The sequence below is a fragment of the Lepisma saccharinum genome, chromosome 6, assembly GCF_977018435.1.
Source record: "Lepisma saccharinum chromosome 6, izLepSacc3.1, whole genome shotgun sequence".
Taxonomy (NCBI): domain Eukaryota; kingdom Metazoa; phylum Arthropoda; class Insecta; order Zygentoma; family Lepismatidae; genus Lepisma; species Lepisma saccharinum.
Window position 1 is genome coordinate 70,053,226 of NC_139234.1, and position 23,461 is coordinate 70,076,686.

General features: G+C 37.5%; 1 protein-coding gene across 2 annotated transcripts in view; it reads left to right on the forward strand.

The window, feature by feature from the left end:
* The window catches only part of LOC145988852 (UBX domain-containing protein 11-like), a 54,016-nt gene that overhangs the window by 6,558 nt on the left and 23,997 nt on the right, over positions 1–23,461 (forward strand). For both annotated transcript variants that reach the window (XM_083124090.1, XM_083124089.1), the window contains exons 2-5: positions 1,022–1,111; positions 7,192–7,439; positions 15,248–15,399; positions 17,315–17,437. In XM_083124090.1, coding sequence (XP_082980216.1) covers positions 1,092–1,111; positions 7,192–7,439; positions 15,248–15,399; positions 17,315–17,437 — 543 coding nt within the window. In that variant the 5' untranslated portion in view covers positions 1,022–1,091. The remainder of the gene's footprint in view (positions 1–1,021; positions 1,112–7,191; positions 7,440–15,247; positions 15,400–17,314; positions 17,438–23,461) is intronic.

Here is a 23,461-nt window from a genome sequence, read left to right on the forward strand (position 1 = left end):
TGTCGGGCACATCTTGACTCTTGTTGTGGGTATGCAGTGTTTCAACCTTCTGCACCGAAAAATACCTACTATTGTGTTCGTCACCGGTGGAAATTATACATTATGCACGGGTAGCTGATGGATAGCCCCACAAACCATTTTTGATAAGGTTAGGTTAGGTTTGGTTACCTTCGGCAATATAGTAAAAAAAAAGGGGGTTGAAACACTGACAGGGGCTTACATCATCAAACATTCACAGCATCCGGTTGTCGTAAGGCAAGTAAATGAAAGCAATGGCAATTTTGCGTTTGTGAGATATTTCTCTTGAAAAATACATAATTTCCCAGTCAAATATATTCCACGATGAAAGAAAATACCTGGATGAACGTTCTAAACCTTGGATAAACTCATTTCCGTAACAGTTTCATACATCGGAGACACATTTCTTCATTTTTACAGAAGAAACTACTTACGGAAATGAGTTTCTCTAAGGTTTCCAACGTTAGTCGAGGTATTTTCTTCAATCGTGGTATCTATTTGACCGGGAAATAATGTCAGTTTTTTTTTAAAACTATGCTTGCCTAACCTAACCAAGCCTAACCCAACCTTATCGGAATGGTTCGTGGGGCTATCCGTCAGCTACCCGTGCATAATGTACAATTTGCACACGTGACGAACACGATAGTAAGTATTTTTCGGTCAAGAAGGTTGGAAAACACTGATATTCGAAAACAAAAGAAGCGATATCATTCGCAAAGTAAGCGATATCTCACCGTTACATGCGTTCGGTAGTACTTAGATAAATGCATTTTTTCAGTAGAAAAAGTGCTTGTTTTCGTGTAAAAACACAATGGCACCTTGAACTATGTTCCGCAATACACAATTGGTAAGTACGAACCATGCAAGACACAAAATATCCGATTTTAATGTGTCTCCATTCTATGAAACTGGTACTGCAGTTTCTTGTGTAAAATTGAAGAAATGTGTCTCTGATGTATAAAACTGTTACCGTATATATTATTCTCTTGCTTTTTTCCCTCAGGTTTCTACTATTGCCAATGAGGTGAAGGTACATTGTAAGAGTGAGCGAAGTTACTAACTAGTGTAAAACCATGCTACCTTCAATGAAAAGGTAGGTATTGAGGTTGTAATAAAATAATAAGAAAGAATTTTTAGAATGCATTTAAAATTGTAAATATGACTGATCTTTAACAATTGCAGTATACATCCATCCATGATGTTTTCTTGCCAGTTTTTGAGAAGGCGATATATTTTTTCATGCAATTTCTTGCTTCTTTCATTTTGCAGAAAACAAAGATTGTGAACATACAACTCTAAGAAGTCAGTGAAAAGTATATTGGGGGCATTCCAGCATTACATGTGTGACATATTAGACACAAAATTTAAGGTTCTGGACATGAGATTGGATTAAAATATTCATAATGAACTGATTTCGTAGAATTATGAAGTACTTTAGTCTGCTAACAAATGATGGCATGCATGAAAAGCATGAGCGCAAGTGTTTTATGTGTGTGATGATTTAAAAATGTATCAAATTTTGCCTCAATTTGTCTGTGAAGCATATAGGCTGCAGATGCTAGTAACTTTCATTGGTGAAATGTGCAAATTATATGCATTCACAAATTTCTGAACTTTAATGCAATTAATAACAACAATATTTTCCATATTAATTCATTTTGTTATTTACATGTAGTAGGACCACTTTTCGTGGAATGCCCCAGTGCTAACAGGACTGGTGAATAACTAGTGAATATTGCATTGCCAATCACATGCAGTGAGATACTGTTTGATGTGTAATTGTATTCACTTGTTGGGAGTGAAATACAAATATAATAGATATAGATGCAAAATACATGGCTGCCTGAACTAATAACCATTACAAATAAAGTACCTTATGAAATATGTGGGTCGTTCAATATATAAGTTTCCCTATGCTGTAAAAAAAAATATGTTTAAGGTACATTAGAAAACTATACATACATGTGTAGGAGGATCCTTCCTCACTTCTCCACATAATCCCCATAGAGATTCAGGCATTTATCCCACCGTTGCACCAATTTGTCCATACACTTTGCAAGAAAATCAGGGCTCTGGCTATTGAGCACTATTCTCACATTACGCTTCACTTCTTCATCTGTTTCGAAACGGTAACCTTGCAATTCAGACTTTAACACCGGAAAAAGATGGAAATCACTCGGTGCTGGGTGGAGGGTGGGGCAGCCGTTCTCACCCCAATTCTTCAATTTTGTGTTGTGTTTGCACTGCTGAGTGGGGGCGAGCGTCATCGTCAAGAAGAATGACACCAGCTGACAGGAGACCTAGTCGCTTATGTCGAATTGCATTTTTCAGTTTATCCAATGTTTGACAATAACGGTCAGCATTAATTATTTTTCCTCGTTCCAAAAAGTCCATAAGCAGAATGCTCTTAGCATACATGCTTCTGAACTCCTTATGACGCGAGCCCGCATTTTCCGAACTATCATTCACTTTTCGCCCTTGAGCGCATGCGCCTTCACGTCTGATAACGAATCGATTGTTGTTCCTTGTAGACAAAGGATGGCACTTGCCAACCATGTGCTTCTTTTTAATGGCATTGCTTTATACAATATTTTATAGCACCGGGAAACTTATATATTGAATGTCCCTAAAAAAAAAAAAAAGGTAAAGTGTTCCCCTGTGCATAGCACCACGCCATGAAGGCGTATAGGGGGTGTGGGGGTAACGCCCCACACTTTCTTGATCCGGTCGTGAGTGGGGGTGATGTGATCAGCATCACGCCCCTGACCGCCTTTACCCCCCAGGGTTTCCCCCAGGTACCCATGTTATTCGACGCTGGGTAGGCGCCGGGGCCGCTTCCACCGTTAGAAAAGTTCCCGGATTTGAACCGGCCGGGGATCGAACCCGGGACCTTGAGCATGGTAGTCAGACGCGTTACCGAATATTGAATGTCCCTAGTAACATATATTGTAATTGAACTGAAGTGAAGAAAAACAATGTTCATTGTGAGTGGCCAAGTGCATGTGACTTCCTAACGTGACCAATGTAACATGGGTATGTGAACATAAAGTGAATAGAAATTATGGAAATCTAATCAATGTGCAGATTATTATAAAATGCCCAAGAAACAAATGAAAAGTGAAAAATATTTTCCACCACTCATATTACACTAAAGATTTACAAAAGTGCATGGTAGAAAACACTAAGAAGGAAAATGTAAATAGAAATTTGTGTATGTGTTAATACATAACATCACATCATATCCTATATACCCATACTTCCTAAATTGTCCATTTTTCATTTTTTGTATTGCCAGAAGCAGCCTTCACTATTTTGGAATAATTTATAAGATGGATAAGCCTGATGTCACTTGTTCATGTAAATTTTCCAATCTTTTCTTCGGTACTATTATCGTATGAGGGAAACACCTACGAATCATATATTTCAGACTTCTTTACATTGCTAACGTGTTATTTTCGAATGTGGAACATTTCCTAAAGTGAAATAATGTATATCAATGTCTATTTCTTAGATTTACGAGTACTTACTGTTACTTGTTGTTTTGAATCTGTAACACAATATGGCCGTGATAGCGTACTAGTTTAGGGGGCGTTCTGAGAGGGTTTTGTCGATTTATGCAGTGTTGCAACCTCGTTCACCGGAAAATATCTACTTTCGTGCCCGTATTTATTTATTTATTTATTTAAATTTCCAGTACAGCAGAAGCCATTTTAAACCGGAAAGAAACAACAGTAAAACAGTACACTAGTGTTTAAAAGAACACACGAAACAAAATAAAATAAACAAAATATAAATATAAACATAAACAAGTCGAGTCAGTTCCAAGGTAAACAGATGTGTTTCACAAAAGCATTACTTATATACATTTTTTTCTATGTTGGTGATAAAAGATGGATATGAACTGAATATATCGGTTTGGTTTGAGATGACATTGAACTGATTTGGTAGCCTATGGAATAGTGAACGTTGAATGAGTGAGAGTCTTGGAATTGCAGTGTGGAAAGTTTCCTTGCTCCGTGTTTTGTGTCTAGGCACTCTGAGGGAGAGTTCGTGGAGTGGGATGCTGCATCTTAGGTTTCCATTAATTATCTTATGTAGTAATTTCATATCTGCAACGTATCTACGTGATTCTGGAGTATTTATGTTTAAGTTTATAAGCAGATCTCTCTTAGGTAGGTGTCTCACTCTATATCGAACGATGGAGAGGAAAAAGCTGAGAACATTGTCGATCTTGGAGGTATGAGATGGGGCAGCCATGTTCCAGATGGGTGAACAGTATTCTAGAATGGGGGACACAAAAGTTTTGAAGTAAATGGAAAGTGCTTTCGGGTTATGGATTTCGGTGAATCTGTAAAGTAAGCCTAGCATACGCATTGCCTTTTTTGTGATGGTTGATATGTGATTATCGAAAGTTAGTTTAGAATCTATGAGGATACCTAGATCTCGGTGTTGTGCTTCTTTTGTTAGAGTGATGTCGGTTAGTGTATAATTACCTTCAAGAATGTTTTGCTTCAATGAAATTGTTATGTAAGAGCATTTCGAAGGGTTTGTGGTCAGTTTCCATCGCTTACACCATTCAGAGAATCTATTTATGTCATTTTGGAGAAGTTGCATGTCTGATAGCTGTTTTATTTCTCTCATAATCTTGCAATCATCAGCGAACATTAGAATTGTGCTTGAGATGGGGGAATTAAAGAGGTCTGTGAGATCATCCAGATATAATGCAAATAACAGAGGGCCAAGAACGCTTCCTTGCGGCACACCAGATATAACAGGAAGCCAGCTAGAATTAGTTCCAGGAAGTATAACACGTTGCTGTCTATTTCTTAGATAGTCTTTCACTATTTTTAACGTGTTTCCAGTTATATTAAATCTGTTAGCTAATTTATGCAGTAAATAATGGTGATCCACTGAATCAAAAGCTTTGGACAGATCAAAGTACACAACATCCAACTGATTACGATTAGTAATTGCTTTTATGGCATAGGATTGCATAGAAGACAGATTGGTAAGGCATGAAGAATTTGGAAGAAAGCTGTGTTGTGCTGGGTTAATGTAAGGGGATGTGAATTTCAGAAGTCTATTTTTTAGAATCTTTTCACAGACAATAGCAAGTGTGGAAAGGAGAGAAATGGGCCTGTAACATGTAGTATCGTTTGCATTGCCAGATTTAAAAATAGGAATGATATTTGCTTTCTTCCATTGAGTGAGAAAGCAGCCTTCAGAGAAGCACCTATTGTATAACATTGCAAGAGGAGTAGCTAGCGAGTGAGCTGTTTTTTGAAGGAAAATAGTAGAAATATTGTCTGGTCCAGATGCTCGGTGAGAAGAAAAGGAGGTAAGGAAGTGCAAGACTTCACCTGGTTCTGTAAAGACGGTAGAAAGAGAGTGAGAACAGATAGATTTGATAGGTGGGTGATCCAAAACATAATTTGAAACAAAATTATTTTGAAATGTTTGATTGAATAGTTAAGCTCTATCATTACCAACAGCTGAAATGCCATTGTGTGTTGCTTCCAAAGGGATGCGTTTGGTTTGTCTCCGTGAATTTATCTATGTCCAGAATCTCTTCGGATTAGTAAGGAGTTCATTTGTGACTGTGTTTACATATTCTGTGTATTTCAGTTTCATAAGGTCTTTACTATGCTTACGAAGTGCCTTGAAAGTGTCGTGTGTGTGTGGGGATTGGGGAAACTTCCACAGCTGCCATGCTCTCTTTTTGTTGTGCAACTCTTTATCGAACCACGGGGGAAACTTTTTATTTTTCATTGTTTTATGTGGCACATAGTCCTGAATTAGGGCAAGAATAACATCCGTAAACAGTTTGACAGCCTCGGTCACGGACCCTTCGGAAAGCAGGTTCCAGTTGAAAAGGTCAATGGCTCGACGGACGGCGTCCCATGGCGTTTTCTTCCTCAGCGGAATCTTATGCCTCGGGGGTGCAGAAGGGGGAGCCTCCCGCTTTCACAGGGATTTTGAAGGTAGCGCACAGCGACTTGTGGTCCGAATGAAGCAGATTCAAAGAGGGCGTGACATCACAGGTTTCAAACGAGGACAATATGAAGTCAAGGTTTTTATCTTTTCTTGTATTGTACATGTTGTGTTGAAGAAGACCCAGTCCATGAATAAAATTGTCTATGAACCAGTCTTCGTCTCCAGTGGTTGGTATGCCATCTACAGCATTATTCCACTTTATGTGCATATTAAAATCGCCACACAAAATAACTTCGTGGCTGGACAGAGCTGCCAAAGTGGAATCGTAGCAACACTCTAAGAGTTCTTTGGGACTCCTCCTATCAGGCCGATAGAAACAACCTATAAGTATTTTTTTACGGTGGTTTGTACTTACTTCTATCCAGAGTAATTCGCAGTCTCATTGTAAATCCAATCGTATCTTGCTGTGCCACTTCTTGTTCACACACACCATAACACCACCATTATGCTAATACATCGCAAACCATTGACGTTAGCCTCACAAACCATTGACGTCAGCCCCACAAACAATTGATGTTATCCCCAAAAACCATTCACGTTAGCCCCAAAAACCATTTCCGTTAGGTTAAGTTAGGTTAGGCAAGCACGTGATACTTGACACGTGATGTTCTAGTGAAAACACAGCGAGGCTGAAACACTAGCTATGGGGTTGCATCATCTTAACACACGGAACATTGCACTCTCGTGCAGAAAGCAAATGGCGGGAGCAGAAACAGCGTGCCGGACAGAGATTTTCACAGAAAACAACATGCATTCACATTAAAATGGATCACATCTACATTCAGGAACTTCCACAATGCTAAAGAAAATAATTTCCGTAAGTACTTTCTCCTGTAAATTTGAAGGAATCCGTTTCCCTCATATGATAATGTTACCTTTTCTTCTTTTCCTTTCCTGTGTGGAACTTACATAAATGATAATTGTGCTTCTCTTCCATGTTTTACCTTTATTATTTTCATTTTCTTTTCCCTTCTGTTTTATTTTGTCCCATTCTCCTTCCATTATCAATTTTATTAGTGATTATGCAAAGAATTTTAATAGGTAATTAAATTTGATCTCGTGCATTTCATCATTGTTGAATTGTTATATTGACCCAGTCCTAATATAAATCTATATCAAGCACGATTTATAATAGACAATAGAGAAGAATTTGCTATATCTCTTGCTGTTGTTCTCTAGGAACAATAGAGGAAGACCAATGCCATTTCGACATCCTGATTTCTCTGATGAACAGATCACGAAGCTTAAGGAGTCTACAAGGGAATTGTTTGATGGAGCTCAAGAGTCCAACTGCAACATCCTACCCTTGGAGACTCAGACAGTTGAAAATGATTTAAAGTGGTTGAGACGAGTGTCTACAGTTGGCAACTTTATTGATTTTAATAGTCAGTTCCTGAATACTGAGGGTGGCCAATTAGGTGATGGCTGTAAGTAGTGCACTGTGTTTTATGTTTTTCTTACTTGAGTAGCTATTTCATTGTTTAATAGAAATGCTTTCAGACCAAACCAACATGATACTGTATATGTCATGTGAGTGTCATCAGGTTGGGGAAAATTTTCTATAGAGTGTATTGTGTTATGTTGGTCTGTTGGTAGTGATGTGAAGTTGTAGTTTTATTTTTCCCTAAATTTTGGGGTTATTTTTTACTGCAATTCGGTGTTATTTTTCACGGTTTAAAGCAAAATCCGGTGTTATTAATTGCAAATTGGTTTTATGTTTACATGTGTTTTTTACGGTTTCTTCTATGCTTAAGATTTTCACATTGCTTTAGTTATGGAAAATTAAGGTAAATTTTAGTTTTAATGACAAAAATAAATAAATCGAAGGCCCTCTGTGAGATACGACCAAATTTCTTGCATTTGAAAAACTATTTCATTTCATCGGTCACTAAATATGAAATGTTTATTGAAGGATATCACCCAAATCTTTGAACACAATCATATTTCAAACCTTTCACCCTCACAGAATAAAATTTTCAAAAATTCACTTTTCAGTTTACAATAACATTGATGATTTTCCATGCATACATGGTGCGTAATAGTAAATGTTCACAGTATTCACTCACCACACTTCCTATTAAAAAAAAAAAAAACAACTTCTAAATAGAAATATAGCAGTTTTTTTCATTTGCTCTAATGGAATGATTGCTTTAAGAAAGGCTTCCACAGTTCGAAGTGGGATGTACTCCTTGTCTTCTTTCCTTCTTTGCTTTAATTTTGTTCTTGGGCCTCCCCGACGGCGTATTGGTATTGCCACCTTGTAATCAAACGGTCCCAGGATCGATACCCGGTGGAGGCACCACACTGGTTTGGATTCAACAAACTGTAGGTAAAGTCCCGATTAGCCTTTATGTGCATAAAGTGGTCATGAAACAGCCTCTCACTTCAATTGTGCTTAATCAAGGAATCCTTCCGCTCCCATGTTATTTTGCAATTCAGTGATTACAAAATAATGTAGTTCTATCTGAAGCATAAACTCTTTAAGAAGCAAACTAATGCATTCACTGCTGGCTTTGGGATGCTGCGAAGTACACAACAGAAGTAAAAAGAAATGAAAGACACTGCACAAACCATGAAGCTTCAGTGATTCTGACTGACTGAAATTTCCGTAACAATGCCAAAAAAATCCCTCTCAGACCTCAAAATATTGTTTCGTGTACAAACATGCACCCACACCCCTATGCCCCTACCCACACAAAAGATGTTTCTCCCTGAAAATTTTCCCTTTCCTACAAGACTTCCCTTCCGAGAATATCCCCGCGGCGAATTCTATTTCAGGACAAGGTCAAAGCATTTTCAGTCATTTCTGCGCCAAACTGCAATACGTGAAGGTTATGCTCAGTTTATAGTGCATATTTCACGGCTTTTTTCACGTTAAAGTGCAAAATCGGCATTATTCTGAAAAATTTGCAATTTCGAAACACCAAAAACTTGACCCCTTAACCTACCAAAATACATTTTAAACACTATATTTTGCTTTCCTCAATTTTCGGTGTTATCGTTAAAACGAAAACTTTACATCCCTATCTGTTGGTAGTGCGTGTACAATGAATGCTTGCCTGAAGACTGAAGGGTAAAGTGCCTATTCCTGGTTGTGCTGTTTGTGGTCATTACCAAAGGTGGGGAGGGGGGGTTGCTACTCCTGGAAAATGAATGTTGGCCTAAAATTATATATTTCTCACATGTACTTGCATTATTATTATTAAGGATTCATAATTACAGGTAAGATTGGTACAGGTTAGTGCAGGAACATGATTACCAGTGGCATATTCTGAAATTTAAGTTGGTTTACTGTAACAATTTGTGTTTACTATATATTAATTAGGTCCTCCTCCGTAGTCGAGTGGGTTAAGGCGTTCACTCGTCTTGAGATCGTTCGCTGCGGGATGGCGTAGGTTCGAATCCGGCTCTGGTCGGAATTTATTCGGCCTACGTATAGGGCCGGTGGCAACCCACCATCGTGAGGAAATTGGGAAGCTCCGAGTGAGTGAGCGTAACCCGGCCGAGAAGACCTACAACAACGGCTGGGGGTTCGTCGGGCTGATCACCCGTCACCCCAATACTGGTCTAATACCTCCACGCTATAACAGGTGACGGAGGAACAGTGTGGGAGGGAGACCAGCAGTCGGTAGGTAAGCCCAGGCCCTTCAAGAGCTGTAACGCTGTGGGGGGGTTATATATTAATTAGATATAGGCCCTAATAAAAATAAAACATCAATGCAGTAATACAAGTAAAACAAAAACGGAAGTCAGATAACTAGGGTGACCAGATTTTCTGAAACAAAAAGCAGGACATCCATGGATGCCCACGGGTATGGTCCTTTGGACAAGAGGAAGTCGTGCTACCTTTATGTCTACTTAAATATTACACAGCTCTCTTTAATATATTTTCTTCTCTTATATATTTTTATTAATTTCTCTCTTTTATTTTCTTATTTTCATTCTTCTTTTTACTTTACTTTTCCATTTTATAGATTAGCGTTTCTATGTCTCTTGCTCTTCTTTTTTTGTGTAACTTTACTCGCTTTCTTGTTCATAGTTTCCCTCTCCCCCATCTGTCATTTTCTTGTGTGTCTTGTGAATTTTTGGATGTACTGGACGTATTGTATTTTTTTGGTTGTACAAAATGTTTTTCATTACTGAAAACATCCAATTCAAACCATACAAATTTACACTTACAAGTAGTGCATGCTGGTTGTAGTATCTTTGGGATTCCACAACCAGTAGACTGAAAAGTGCATCTGTGAACAGTAGTTGGAAGAAGTCAAGGGGAGTAAACTGTTGGTGCCGTCCAGTTGGTTTTTGCTAGGTTGAGTCATCAGGAGCAGAGTTGCTTTGTCGTCCAAAGATCCACCCTGAGTCCCCTCGTCGTCACTGGAGTCACTCCCCAAAATCATCAGATCGGTGATGTCTTCATCTCCCCCTTCCGAATCCATACCTAATAACTCATTGTCAATTTCACTCAGTAACAAACTGGGTCTTCTTGCCATCTTATATGCCCTTTACTCTTGTCGCAGGAGAAGAAAGCCTCATGCCACAAGTTGGGGAACAAACGCACTGAACTAAAGTTAAAACTTGAATAATCTTAATTGGTCCAACTCGTTTTGTTAGTCTGTCATACCCTCCGCGGCAACTTACCTAAGTAAACACATGATGCAAGGGGCTAAAAATAGCATGACCGACAGAAACAAGGCAAATCATTCAACAATACTTCCTTTGTAATCCTACGATGCAGTTTATTGAGACATCAAAGAGCAGTCGGCTGTTTTCCAACCCTTTGTTGGCAGCTGGAGGCTTTTGACTTCCTTTTGCTACTGCCACCCCCTTTATCCTCCTGCCACCCCCACACATGCTTTTGGCACCAGGAATGTTGGAAGGTCGTACTTATATTGCCAAAAGTGTGTTTTGAAACCAAAATTGAGAAAGAAGCGATGTTTTTGAATCCAATGAAAATTAATCGCAAAGAAAAATCAATTTTTCGGACATTGCCCCCCCCCAAATAGTAACAATGAAATTAAACTTTACTAATTGTTAATTACATACCTCATACCTGCTTGTGACACTGCCTTAAGGGAAATACCTGCTGTGACTCCCGTGTCATGGCCCGTTCTTTAAGGGTTAATATTCATGCTGAAACAACTCCCTGATCCTGTAAAATATTCACACATTGTGAAATAATGTTAAAATATTATTATTAATTATTAATCAATTCTGAAAATATAGTTTTTCTTGTATGTACGTATTGCTTGCATTCTAGAATTATTTCTCTTGTAGTCTATGGTTATTTCCGGGGAGAGAGGTACGTACATTCCAGAACAACTAAAAACTGTGTTTCTATGCTTGTAATAACCGTATACTACAAGATGAATAATTCTGAAAATATAATTGTCTTTTGCCCCATCTGTAGTATATTCGTCCATAATCACCTCATCGATACATCAAACAATTTCAAATTCTCGAAGTGCCCCTGCATATACTTTTAGTCATCGCACCAACCTCGTATATCATATAATATGAACAAATTGAATGCAATATCTGTTTCTAAACAGTAAGTAAAAACTTAAAGGCAGGTACAATGCTGCTAGGGTGAAAATTTTTAGATTTACAACTATTTCTTTGTGTACATGATCTTGTACAGACACATACACACGCGTGTGTGTACTGTACATGTATATATGCCACCAATTTGTATTAAAAAGTTTATTGTGTATTTATGAAAGGGAGGACTTAATTGAGGTAAACAATTTGCAGGATGCTGTTGAAAAAAATGACATACTGTATTTGGTATTTTGGAGTGTCATCACGGACCACAGGACATGGCCCTCAAAAAAAGGACTGTCCTGTGAAAATCAGAACATCTGGTCACCCTACAGATAACTTCAAATTTGTCAGCAATTTCTATATATATGAAAAAGTTAAAAGTGGCCGTGGTGGCTCAGTCGGTAACGCGTCTGACTACCATGCTCAAGGTCCCGGGTTCGATCCCCGGCCGGTTCAAATCCGGGAACTTTTCTAACGTTGGAAGTGGCCCCGGCGCCCACCCAGCGTCGAATGACATGGGTACCTGGGGGAAACCCTGGGGGGTAAAGGCGGTCAGGGGTGTGATGCTGATCACATCACCCTCACTCGATCGGATCAAGAAAGTGTGGGGCGTTACCCTCACACCCCCTATACATCTTCATGGCATGGTGCTAAGCACAGGGGAGCACTTTACCTTTACCTTTATGAAAAAGTTGGTTTACTGGCGGTAAACCAGATAAGCCACTGATGATAACTATAAGCTGAAGTAGTATTTTTAGGGGAAAAAATACTTGCTTGTCTCCTTCCCCCTGGAAAAAAAGTCTGAAAGCTCCCTTAGAGGGATGAGCAGTCACACTATGTGATGATGAGTGTTGACTATTTTGTGACATTTAGAAGCTAATTTATTACAGGAGTGCACTAACATTAAATTATTTGTTATAACTAAAAAAAATTAAGAAATACTAAAAACATAGCAGAAAAAGAACAAAGATAGAAAGTCTCTTTTAAAAGTGAACACTTACAAAGAACCAATTGCCGACCCTGTGCCGGAGTGGTTAGCACATCACGCTACGTCGCCAGGGGTCCTGGGTTCGAATCCTGGCCTGGACATGGATGTTTGTGAGTGTCCATTCATCAATTTCATCATATCATCACTCATCCCCATCTTCGCAAATTAGCCAAAAGTTTCACAAGAAGTGAAGTAAAATAAAGCAAATCAACAACAACAAGAAGGAACCAATTAATCAATGCACAAGCAGAATAAATTTTAAGTGAATTAAGAAATCAGACTGATTACAATACCATGTTCGCCGACATACCCCCTTTCTTGTACACATTTTTGAGGAAGAGTTTTATCACTGAATGTTATAATTATTTTACAGTGTTTCAAATATAAAGTAATGTAAAGGTCTAATTTCAACAAATAACTTACGTAATCGAACTAGGAAAGAATACATCTTAATCATCTTCGTCAACCCAGACATTCATCTCCAGAGCTAAATGAAAAGTCAGTTGAAACATCTTCTTAACCCTTAACCGGGCAAGCAGTGTCTATCAGCCACTGTTGCTTATATTTTTTGTCACATACTCCAAACGATACTTCCTGCGAACATGATATTTTTTTTTTACTTTGTTTGTTTCTCTTTTTTTCTCATTTCACAATATTTGACTATGATTGATAAAGAAGGTCAGGCATAAAGAAATATTTTCCGTTTCACTTACGTAAATGGGCAAGCAGTGTCTGTCGGACACAGTGTACAAACAAAAGTTGTAATATTACTTGAATATGTATTAAATGTTTAATAAAAGATAAAGTATTTAATAAGACCACATAAATATATTATTAATGCTAAAATAGAAAAAAAGAAAACTATATGAGCAAATGAAACAATTTCCTCACACTACCTTCTGGCCTAACATGTTTCATATACTATGCTGCAAAAAAAGCAATTATGATGATGATGATGAATACAAGAATTATGGACATAAGAATGATTATTAGGTTAAATATCATGTTACTCGCTTGTTTCCACAGTGATGAAACATAAAAATTTCCTATTAGAAGGGCAAGATCCATTTAAAACAATGCAGTGTCCAACAGACACTGCTTGCCCAGACACATTACAAAAATAGCTTGCCCGGATAAGGGTTAATCAGAATCTGAGTCCTCACACAACTCCTCTGTACCATCCAGTGCATTACTGATGCCACACTTCATAAATGATTTAACCACTGTCTTAGTTTTCACAGCATCCCATGAAGCTTTGACCCATTCACAAACTTCTTCCTGATGGTATAACGTGAGTATCGGTGTATAAGATTCACCCTGTTTTATTGACCTATTTCTAAAGGAAAAAAAGTTGCGTTATATGCCAGAAAATATGGTAATTCTGAAATCAGTGATTGAAGTGAGGGGTAATCGGAGGGATGGTATCCTTCTTGCTAGCAGAATTTTCCCAGCTGTCTCACTTTCTCCATGTTAAACCATCGGAGCATCCACTGAACTAGCCCCTCAAGCAAACATCTCCCAGCTAGCAATTTTCACTTCAGGCACTGCTAGAGCCCCATCCCCCAATGAGATTTTTAAAGTTCTTTATAGTAAGTCTCGTGGAAAAAGTTAGTATCTTGTTTACATGTATTATTTACAGAATCACATGTTTTATTCCCCAATCATGAAAGATTTATCATGTACTAAAATTAAATAATCAGAATACATTTTTAGGATTTGTTGTATAATTGAGGATTATTTATTTCTACCACATGTACAAGAAGGCAAGGATTAGATTGGGATCACACAAATGAATTGACAGTGCCTGCAAAGATTTACGCACACTACTACTTATAATAATGGACATAAAAATATTAATGAGGAACTTTATTGTTCATCAGGTGGACATAACATTCATTTTGTTATTCAATAAATATTTGATTTTTTAATTTTTTGACATGATTTTCTTGGTAGGACAGTTGTTTTTATACAAATCCCAGCGATCTTAACTACACTTAAGCTATGTCTCTATTCTCATACCATCTTTTTACCTATCAGTGTAATAATAATGATTTTAATTAATTTACCTATTTTAATAATGTGAATACATGTATTAATCATGGTAACATATTAATCATTATTGTTTACATTATTATTATTTGGTTCAGGCACTTGGTTCAGACCCCTCCCGAAATATATTTCTAGGTATGTGCCTGACTACAAATTACAAATATTTCATCTTTAGCTTCAACTTGAATTATGATTGTATAGACATTTGTAAAATGTGTACAGTGTAATCTTAATGTGTCTGATCTTATACAAAAGATAAATGCCAACGTAAAACTTTAGGAGTATTTTGAAGTATGTGCCTAATAGAATTATCAGATTCATGTCGCAATCTGGTTTTGTGTTCTCAGTGCTCTACAAAAGATTTTCTCCCCTTGTTACTTGGTAGTTTTCATCTCCTGTTATGTTCATATGTTATAGTTATTCAGAGAGATTTTGTGCATTACTAATAGTGGTAGTTTTGTCTTAGATGAGAGAAACTATGTCTCAGAAACGCTCATGAATACTTTATACCCATAATGGTAATGATCAATTACTGATTAAATTACCAGATTTGTAGTTTATATTTTTCTCAGTGTATTAAAAGTATAATTATTATCAATTCTAGTATATAATGCCTGTAGGATATTGTGTTTAACATGGATGCAATTGTGATTTCAGCATATTCACCCACCAGTGGAGATATTATCTCCTTGCTCATAACGCAGGCAGTTCAGTTGGAACAACAGATGATAAAAATGCAGCAGAAGTTAGCTAATGCTGAACAAACTATAAGGAGCAAAGATGATGAAATTGCCTTGTTAAAGGAAAAGGTAAATTGGTTGTTACACAATTTAAGTGAAGTAGAGCTTTTGTTAAAACTTCTTGAAATATTTGAGAACTGTTTCTCACCCTGGGATTGAACCTGCGTTTGTGGCATTCCATGCTAATTCTCTGCCACAGAGCTACCTAGTCAGACACTGACCCCCTCCCCCCCCCCCTCTTCGATAAGTTGTGGAAATTGTGCTGAAGAGAATTGACTAGGAATTCCAAAGATCCAGGTTTGATCCTTGTTGTGCAACAATTTTCATATGACTTTTCTTGACCACAATGGCTGGATGTAACACAAATCAACCCTACCACAAAAGAGGTTACTTGACTTGGTATGGTTTTCTGATTTCTGCAGTGACACCTTTTAATCAAAGCTCACTGTTGTTACAAATACAAGGAAACATGAACATGAGATTCCACAGTGTACATAAGATGCTGTCAGCATGTGGGAAATCCTTCTTTGTCCATTCCTAAATAAAATCTATTCAATTTTTTAACAGACACTATACTTACCTGTATAATATGTAGTTTTTGTGTCAAACATCACATTTCACAATAGCACATCATGTTTTTACAATTTTAAATCATACTACAGTATTTTCTTTTGTAATTCAATCCCTATCAAGAACTCGTTGCAATTAGCATGGGAACAAGACTTCAAAATATAGAGATTAAGTGTGTATGTTAACATTCTCTGACATCATCACAACTGGGCTAAAATATTACAAACAAAATAAGAATCATATGCTTAGTTCCAGGGGTCACAAATAACAAGAACTACCATATTTGCCAGAGTATAAGGCGTTTTTGTACACATTTGTACACATTTTTGAGGAAAATGCATTATCACCAAATTTATAATTAATTTGCAGTATTTCAAGTATAAAGTAATATGCAGGCCTACTTTCAACAAATAACTTACTTTATCTAACTAGAAAAGAATACAGTTTAATTTTCTTCGTCACGTACTGCAAGGAAGCAAGAAAGAAATAATCTAACTCAGAACAAAGAATATTTCCAGAAATTAAGGTAATCAAAAACTAAGTTTCAGCATGTAAGACCTATTTAAAGCCAAAGAAGTGCATCTTATATGCCGCAGCAAATACAGTATATATTTTGTCCACAATGGAGAACACATGTCAACTACTTAGACAATGACAGATTATGAAGGAATGTCACCTTTATGAGTCATAGAATGATTGGTGCTCAACCTAGAGTTTAAAGTGGGTTCTGAACTTCTACAGTGCATCCTCACATGGAATCAAACCAGAGGACTCATGATAAAGAGCTCATAGTGTTAAGCCTTGCATCAATTTCCGTGCTAAAGAATGTATGCAGAAAGTTATGTGACTGCAAGCAGGGAATAGCTGCACGTGCAATACAAAAAACAATCACACTAATTTATATTTAGTCACAAAGTAAATATATTAAAATTGTCTGTGCTGGTTTCTTGTGCAATCCAATCGGTGTCTCACCTGACTACTTTCTGCACTGTATATGATCCACAGCTCGGATAACACAAACTGCTGTGTGTAACTAGGAGAAGAAGGTCTCACTTTGTCTATTATGTTTAAAAACATGATGGTTGCTTTCTGAACTGTTTCTTTGTTCCAGGGTCTGAAGAATGACATGTACACACCCTAATGCTGAACTTTGAGATATAACCAATTATATTATTTTTTTCTTGTAACGTGTCTACTTGTTATTCCAACATATTTGCTACTGAACATTTTTAGTTTATTTTCTAGAGAAATTACACTGTATAATATAAAGGAAACTGTGAGCAATATTAAGTGAAGTTGTGTCATTTATATGTCATTGTGGAATTCTTATATTGTATTTTTATGTAGCAATGTCGTTAACCATTTGGTAGGTAAAAAAAAAGATTTTTTTTTTTTTTTTTTTTTTTTTTTCCAGTTTTCAAACTTGGGGACAGATGGAAGCTCCTCTAATTTCAGTGAGAAGGGGTGCAGAGTTTTTGAGCATCAGCAGTTGGTGGAAAAATGCAAAAGCCTGGAGAAACAAATAAATGAAATGGAGGTAAGTGCTTGGTGTTTTGATACTTCTTACTTTTGTATGGATTGCTACTGGTCATTCCTTCACACAGGTATGCATAAATGTATAAAATGTTTGAATTACATACCTTGTGCAGGTACCTGACATTGTACACTTTACAGATCATGGATTTCATTACAAGATTGGGGAGGAGGAGTGGTGACAACTTCTAAAACATTGACACAATGTGTCTCTCGCTTACTACCCAGTAAGATGAATTGTTGAGCCTGAGATAATGGGGTATTGGGGTACATGTGATCTGTACTAGAATAATGCCAGGTGAGTGTTCCACCTAATCACATTGAAGACAAAATGTACCTAGACTCACTTGGACCAACTGTGATGTCACCAGGGTGACTGAACATGTTGAGTGGTCAACTCATGATTTTGCTGTCAAAGGTTGTGGGTGTGAATTCCAGTTTGGTCATGGTGTTTCTTCAGTCATTTCATCTAATCATCTTCCACCCCTTCATCATGTTTAGCTAAAAGTGCATAAAATGTGAGAAGTACAAGTACCAAATGTCTCACTGTTCTACCAAGAGAGAAAAAAACCTCTGGCATTCTTGTCGAATTTTCAGTGGTAGTAAGCAAATGGAGCATGGGTGATGAAATCAACTGCTTGCCATGTAATCCTGCTCCTGTTCAACACATTGTTGTCAAGTTTGTTACATCATGATGGCAAAACTATACACAGCAAAAGCAGAGACGTAATATTGGGTTGATGCATAAGTTTGTAGCATTTTTTTCACCGTGGAAAAGGTGTTTTTATTTGATTACTAATTTGAGATGAACAAAAGACATAAATTAATCAGTAATATATTTTCCTTCATTGTCTATGACTGTCTACCAATGCTAGGGCAGTTTTTCAGTTCAATGCCTGAAGAAATCAGTGGATTCGGGGTTAAAAGCAAGTTTGAAGAGCATTTTCGTCACCAAAGGAGCTTCCTTGAAGATTGATGGATTGAGAGCCAAAAAGGTAGCAAGATCAGGGGAGTAAGGAGGATGTTGAATATCTATCCAACCAACCTCCTGGATAGCAGCTTTTGTCTGTTAGCAGAGTGTGAGTGTGCATTATTGTCTCACAGCACATGATGCTGTCTTCCTGGCCTACCCGCTGATTTGGCTGTTTTCATTTAAAGCATGCAGTATCCTGAACCTTACCCATGGAATGCAAATATCGCACGATGGTTGAATGGTCACAGTTCATCACATTTGGTAATTCTCAAGTTGACTGATGTGGATCACCGTGGATTATAGTGTTTAAACTGTCTTCATTAAAGCCCGATGGTCTTCCTGAAGGTGCAGAAACGCTTAAGTCAAAAATGCCTACTTTGTAATGACAAAACCATTTTCTTGCCCTGCTTTCCCCGTTGGCATTCTCCTCGTACAAGGGACAAATGTTCCGAGCTGCCGCCCCTATGTTAAACTCGGACAGAAGAATATGACGGAATTTTTTTCCCCCACTAGACACTTATTGTTCTTTAGCCCATAAATAACACCGTCTTTCTTCAAATCTGTAAATTTCAATGCATATTCACAAGCACCACAATGCCATTCCAATTGATGAACATTAAACAATAAACAAACTTCTAACACTGCAGTGTTGCCATACCAAACACAAACGCTACGAACTTTTGTGTCAACCCAATATTTAAGTAAGGTAAAAGTACCCCTGTGCATGTACAGTCATGCCATTGAGGCATATGAGGTGATGTGGAGGTAGAGCTCCACATATTCTTGATCTCAGCCATAGTTGAAATGATGTGATCAGCACCATGCCTAGCTACCTTTACCCCCGAAGGATTGCCCCCAGGTACCCATTGATACAAGGCTGGGTGAGCCTCAGAGCCGCACAGAAACTAAGAAATGGCTGGAAAATTTCCTGTTCCAGATCACCTGCCCTGGAATTCGAAAAGTGGTAGCCAGATGCTGTACCAACTGATCTACCACGACTCTACGTAATATTTAATGTTGTTGAATTTTTTTGAAACAAAGCAAGCGATGGAAGTTATAAATATGGCAACATGGGCGGTGCCAGAAATTTTTGATCGGGTAGGCAGAACGGATATCTTGACAAATTAGGGTGGGAAGGTATACACATAGAGTTCATCTGTTTTCACTAAAAATACTCCTGTCTCCAATTTACTTTCACCGCCACTATACTACCTGCACATGGTACATAGTATTTTTATTGCAATCACAATTTTTATTAAATTCACTATTTTTATTAAATTCACTATCGGCACACACATTTTCCAAATTCCAAGACACTAAGCCAAATCTTATTTTTTCTCAGGACAACACTGGAACTGCCAAAAGTTCGGTTGCAATTTTCATCAATAAGGCACTCCGTTGAACAATACAGTACAAAATCATTAATCACAAATAAATTTATAGTAAAATTATTAAATTATAGTTCAATGATTATTACAAAACTGCATGCATCTCCCTGTATTAAGCCATAGCTTAAATACATAATAGATGCCATTTTATAATTCAAATTATAATTAACACTAAATATTTAATCAAGAACACCAAATATGAATTAGACTGTTACCACATTTTCGAAGACACACTACACTGTATCTGTACATATTATCAGCCACTACTCGGTAAATTGTGTATCACATCATCTTTAACAAATTATATGTAATATCTGTGTTATGTGCTAAGTATTTATAAGCATGATTTGACTTATAGAAATGGTTGCATTCCGATTGAAGAGAGCAAGAAAATTTTTACTTAATGTTTACTCGTTTCCAACCTTTTCTCTTTTTTTGATGGTTTCACACCTCATTGGCCTGAGCTGACAGTTTACATTAATGCAGAGCTATACGTCTGTTTTTATGCATACCATCAAATACATTCACTACTTCTTCCAGGTCAATACATTTCACAATTTTTCGTTCTGCAGCAAGCAGACACAGGTTACTCAACTTATCATTTGCCATTCGATTCCTCAAATGGGTCTTGATTCGCCTCATACAGGAGAACGAACGCTCACATGGTGCACTCGAAACAGGCATAGTAATTGATATAAAAAAGGTAAAGTGCTCCCCTGTGCTTAGCACGACGCCATGAAGGCGTATAGGGGGTGTGGGGGTAACGCCCCACACTTTCTTGATCCGGTCGTGAGTGGGGGTGATGTGATCAGCATCACGTCCCTGACCGCCTTTACCCCCCCCCCCCAGGGTTTCCCCCAGGTACCCATGTTATTCGACGCTGGGTGGGCGCCGGGGCCGCTTCCATCGTTAGAAAAGTTCCCGGATTTGAACCGGCCGGGGATCGAACCCGGGACTTTGAGCATGGTAGTCAGACGCGTTACCGAGTGAGCCAACAACTAATTTATGTGTTTCGTGGAAAACAATTTGGAATATATCAAGAAATTCAGCAAAATCTATCATTGTTTCTACCCGGCAATTCTTCTCTTGTTGATACCGCTTCAAAACTTTTGGTAGTAATTTTAATTCAACATCAACGCTATCCATATCACGTCCATAATGAAGTGCAAGAGGCTTTATCTTCTCGACAAGAAATTTTCATTTTTAGGGTGAAGGCTACTAACTCCGCTAAGAATATCACTATTTACTGTGAAACGTCGATCCATCTCTGACATGATTCTGTCTACGACAGGAAGAAATATTTTCATCCTGAAATCATTCTTGGATTCCAGCATATCCTCTATGGGCATGTGTTCTGTAACAATGAACTGAGAGAGGTGACGGGGCAACGATTTATTTCTGGATAGAGGGCATGTGATAGGAATATTGCAATCTTTTGCTGCATTTACAGATTCGGTCCAAATTTTTTCGAAATCCTTTTCTGAACCTCTTATGTTCCGAAATTCTTCTAATAAAGCATTGATGATCATGAAAGCATTAGCCATGTCGCAATTTTTATGCTGTAAATAATCTGACAAATTCTTCAGCTTTCCCAAAACAAAAGTGAACATGTGGAGTTGGAAGAGAAACTGAAAATTCATTGCATTTAACAGGTTTTTAGCATCAGCCGATCTGGTACGATTTTCACAGCCGTATTCAGCAAGAGTTAAAATGACGGCTCTCAATGTTCTCTTCAAAGATGCACAAGCTACAACCTGTAGGGAAATAATAGGAGGTTCTATTATATTGTTCCAGGTTCTTGACTAATTAGTCAACAGTTTTCTGAGAGAAAAATAAACTAAATAGTTGTAATAATAAATTACAAATTGCTCAAAATGTTTGTTTATTTAAATTTCAATATTTTAAATGGGGGAAACAGCTGTCTTACACTGGAGAAAAAAAGAGTTGTAAAGAAGTCTAGCCACGTGTATGTGTCGTGCGAGCAATTTGTTGTTGTTGTTGATGCATGATTGTTAGTTTTTGAAAGTAATAGTATGGAATGTAAGGCGGAATGTATTATAAAAACAAGTGCAAGGAAAAGCATACAGTATTCTTTCATTTCAAAGAGATTCTCAGACACATGTTTGCTCTTTACTAATCCAATCACGCAATATGGTGGTTTACTTGTTTTCCTTCTACTTTTTAGCAGAAAATATCAAGTACAATAAGAGCATTTCCACCATTACATTGGAAAATCTTCAATTGCAACAAAATATGTATGCACAGTATCTATGTTGGAGAAAAATGAGTGGAGCACAAGGAGAGAGAGAGATTGGGAATACTTTGGTAGATGGCAGTTAACATTAAAACACACCTACAAATATCATTGATCTACGTATATTTCAATTTGATTATATTACGTCGCTTCTCTACCTATTACGTTAATTGGGACAAACAGAATGAACGATGGGCATGTGAAGTGGATGATATATCAAACACAATCATAGCATGATCGAAGTTCGAACTTGAAATCTCTGACTTCTAGCACCTGACTCTGACCACTCCGCTACGTAGCCCGTCGACGGCATATATGATCACATGTAAAATGCATATTAATTTGTTCACAAACTTCAGGAAAATATCCTGGTTTTGAAATTAAATGGAAAATCGTTACAAGCAGCAAAACAAGAGGTTATATGTGTGTGTGTGTGTATAATGGCCAGAGTGGATTCAGTTTCCAAAAAGAATGAATAAATATCGAAAGACAAAACGGTTTGGCATTTCAAGTATTTTCTGTTTCAAGGAATGGATACATCGCTTATAGCTGAATTTTATTTCCCACTTTCTTCCTCACCCTCCCTTCCTATCGCACCATCTGCATCTATCTCTTGTGTCGGGATCAGTGTATGAATTGAGTGCATGTCTTATTATGTGTGTATGTGTGCAGTTTTACTATAACACTAAAACATTAGCGGAAAAAAACGTCGGAAGTAAGGGACCGTGCATGATTTTACTGTATCTACATTACAGGTTTTTGGTTTGAACGGAGCTGCATTTCAAAGAACTGTATCATATTAAATCATGAAAAGTTTAATAGTCAGAGATTGTATCATATACGTAGGAAGATAATATGCAAAAGTAGTAAGTGGCTAGGAATTATTAAGTAAAGACAAATAAAAGAACGGTGTATGTGATATTAAACCAGCCAGTGGTCAGAAGTAGCGAGCTACTTGTAGCGTCGCTACTGTAGCTAGCTACAAAATTTGTAGCTGTAGCTGTAGCGACGCTACATTTTGAAAATTGTAGTTGTAGCGGTAGCGAAGCTACAAAATTCCTGTAGTTGTAGCAAAAATTTCGCTACAGCTACTTTTTTTCTCAGCATTTTGAGGTGAATTTTGAATTTGGCAACAGCGTCAGAAAAAATCGACAATAACCCTTAATTTTGCAGGAGGTTCATAAAGACAGTCTCTTGCATGGAGATACAGATTATCTAGATTGTAGATTATAGATATCTGCGTAATTTATTCAATTAGTATCTGAATAATTCAGATATCCAGATAACTAACTGACATATATGAATATATTCCGGCTATTTTGGGGAGAAACATGCCTCGTTTGTTGCACCACTGGAAAAAAGTGCCTCGTTTGCGTCACTCTCGGAACAAATCCTGTGGATATTCATGGTGTA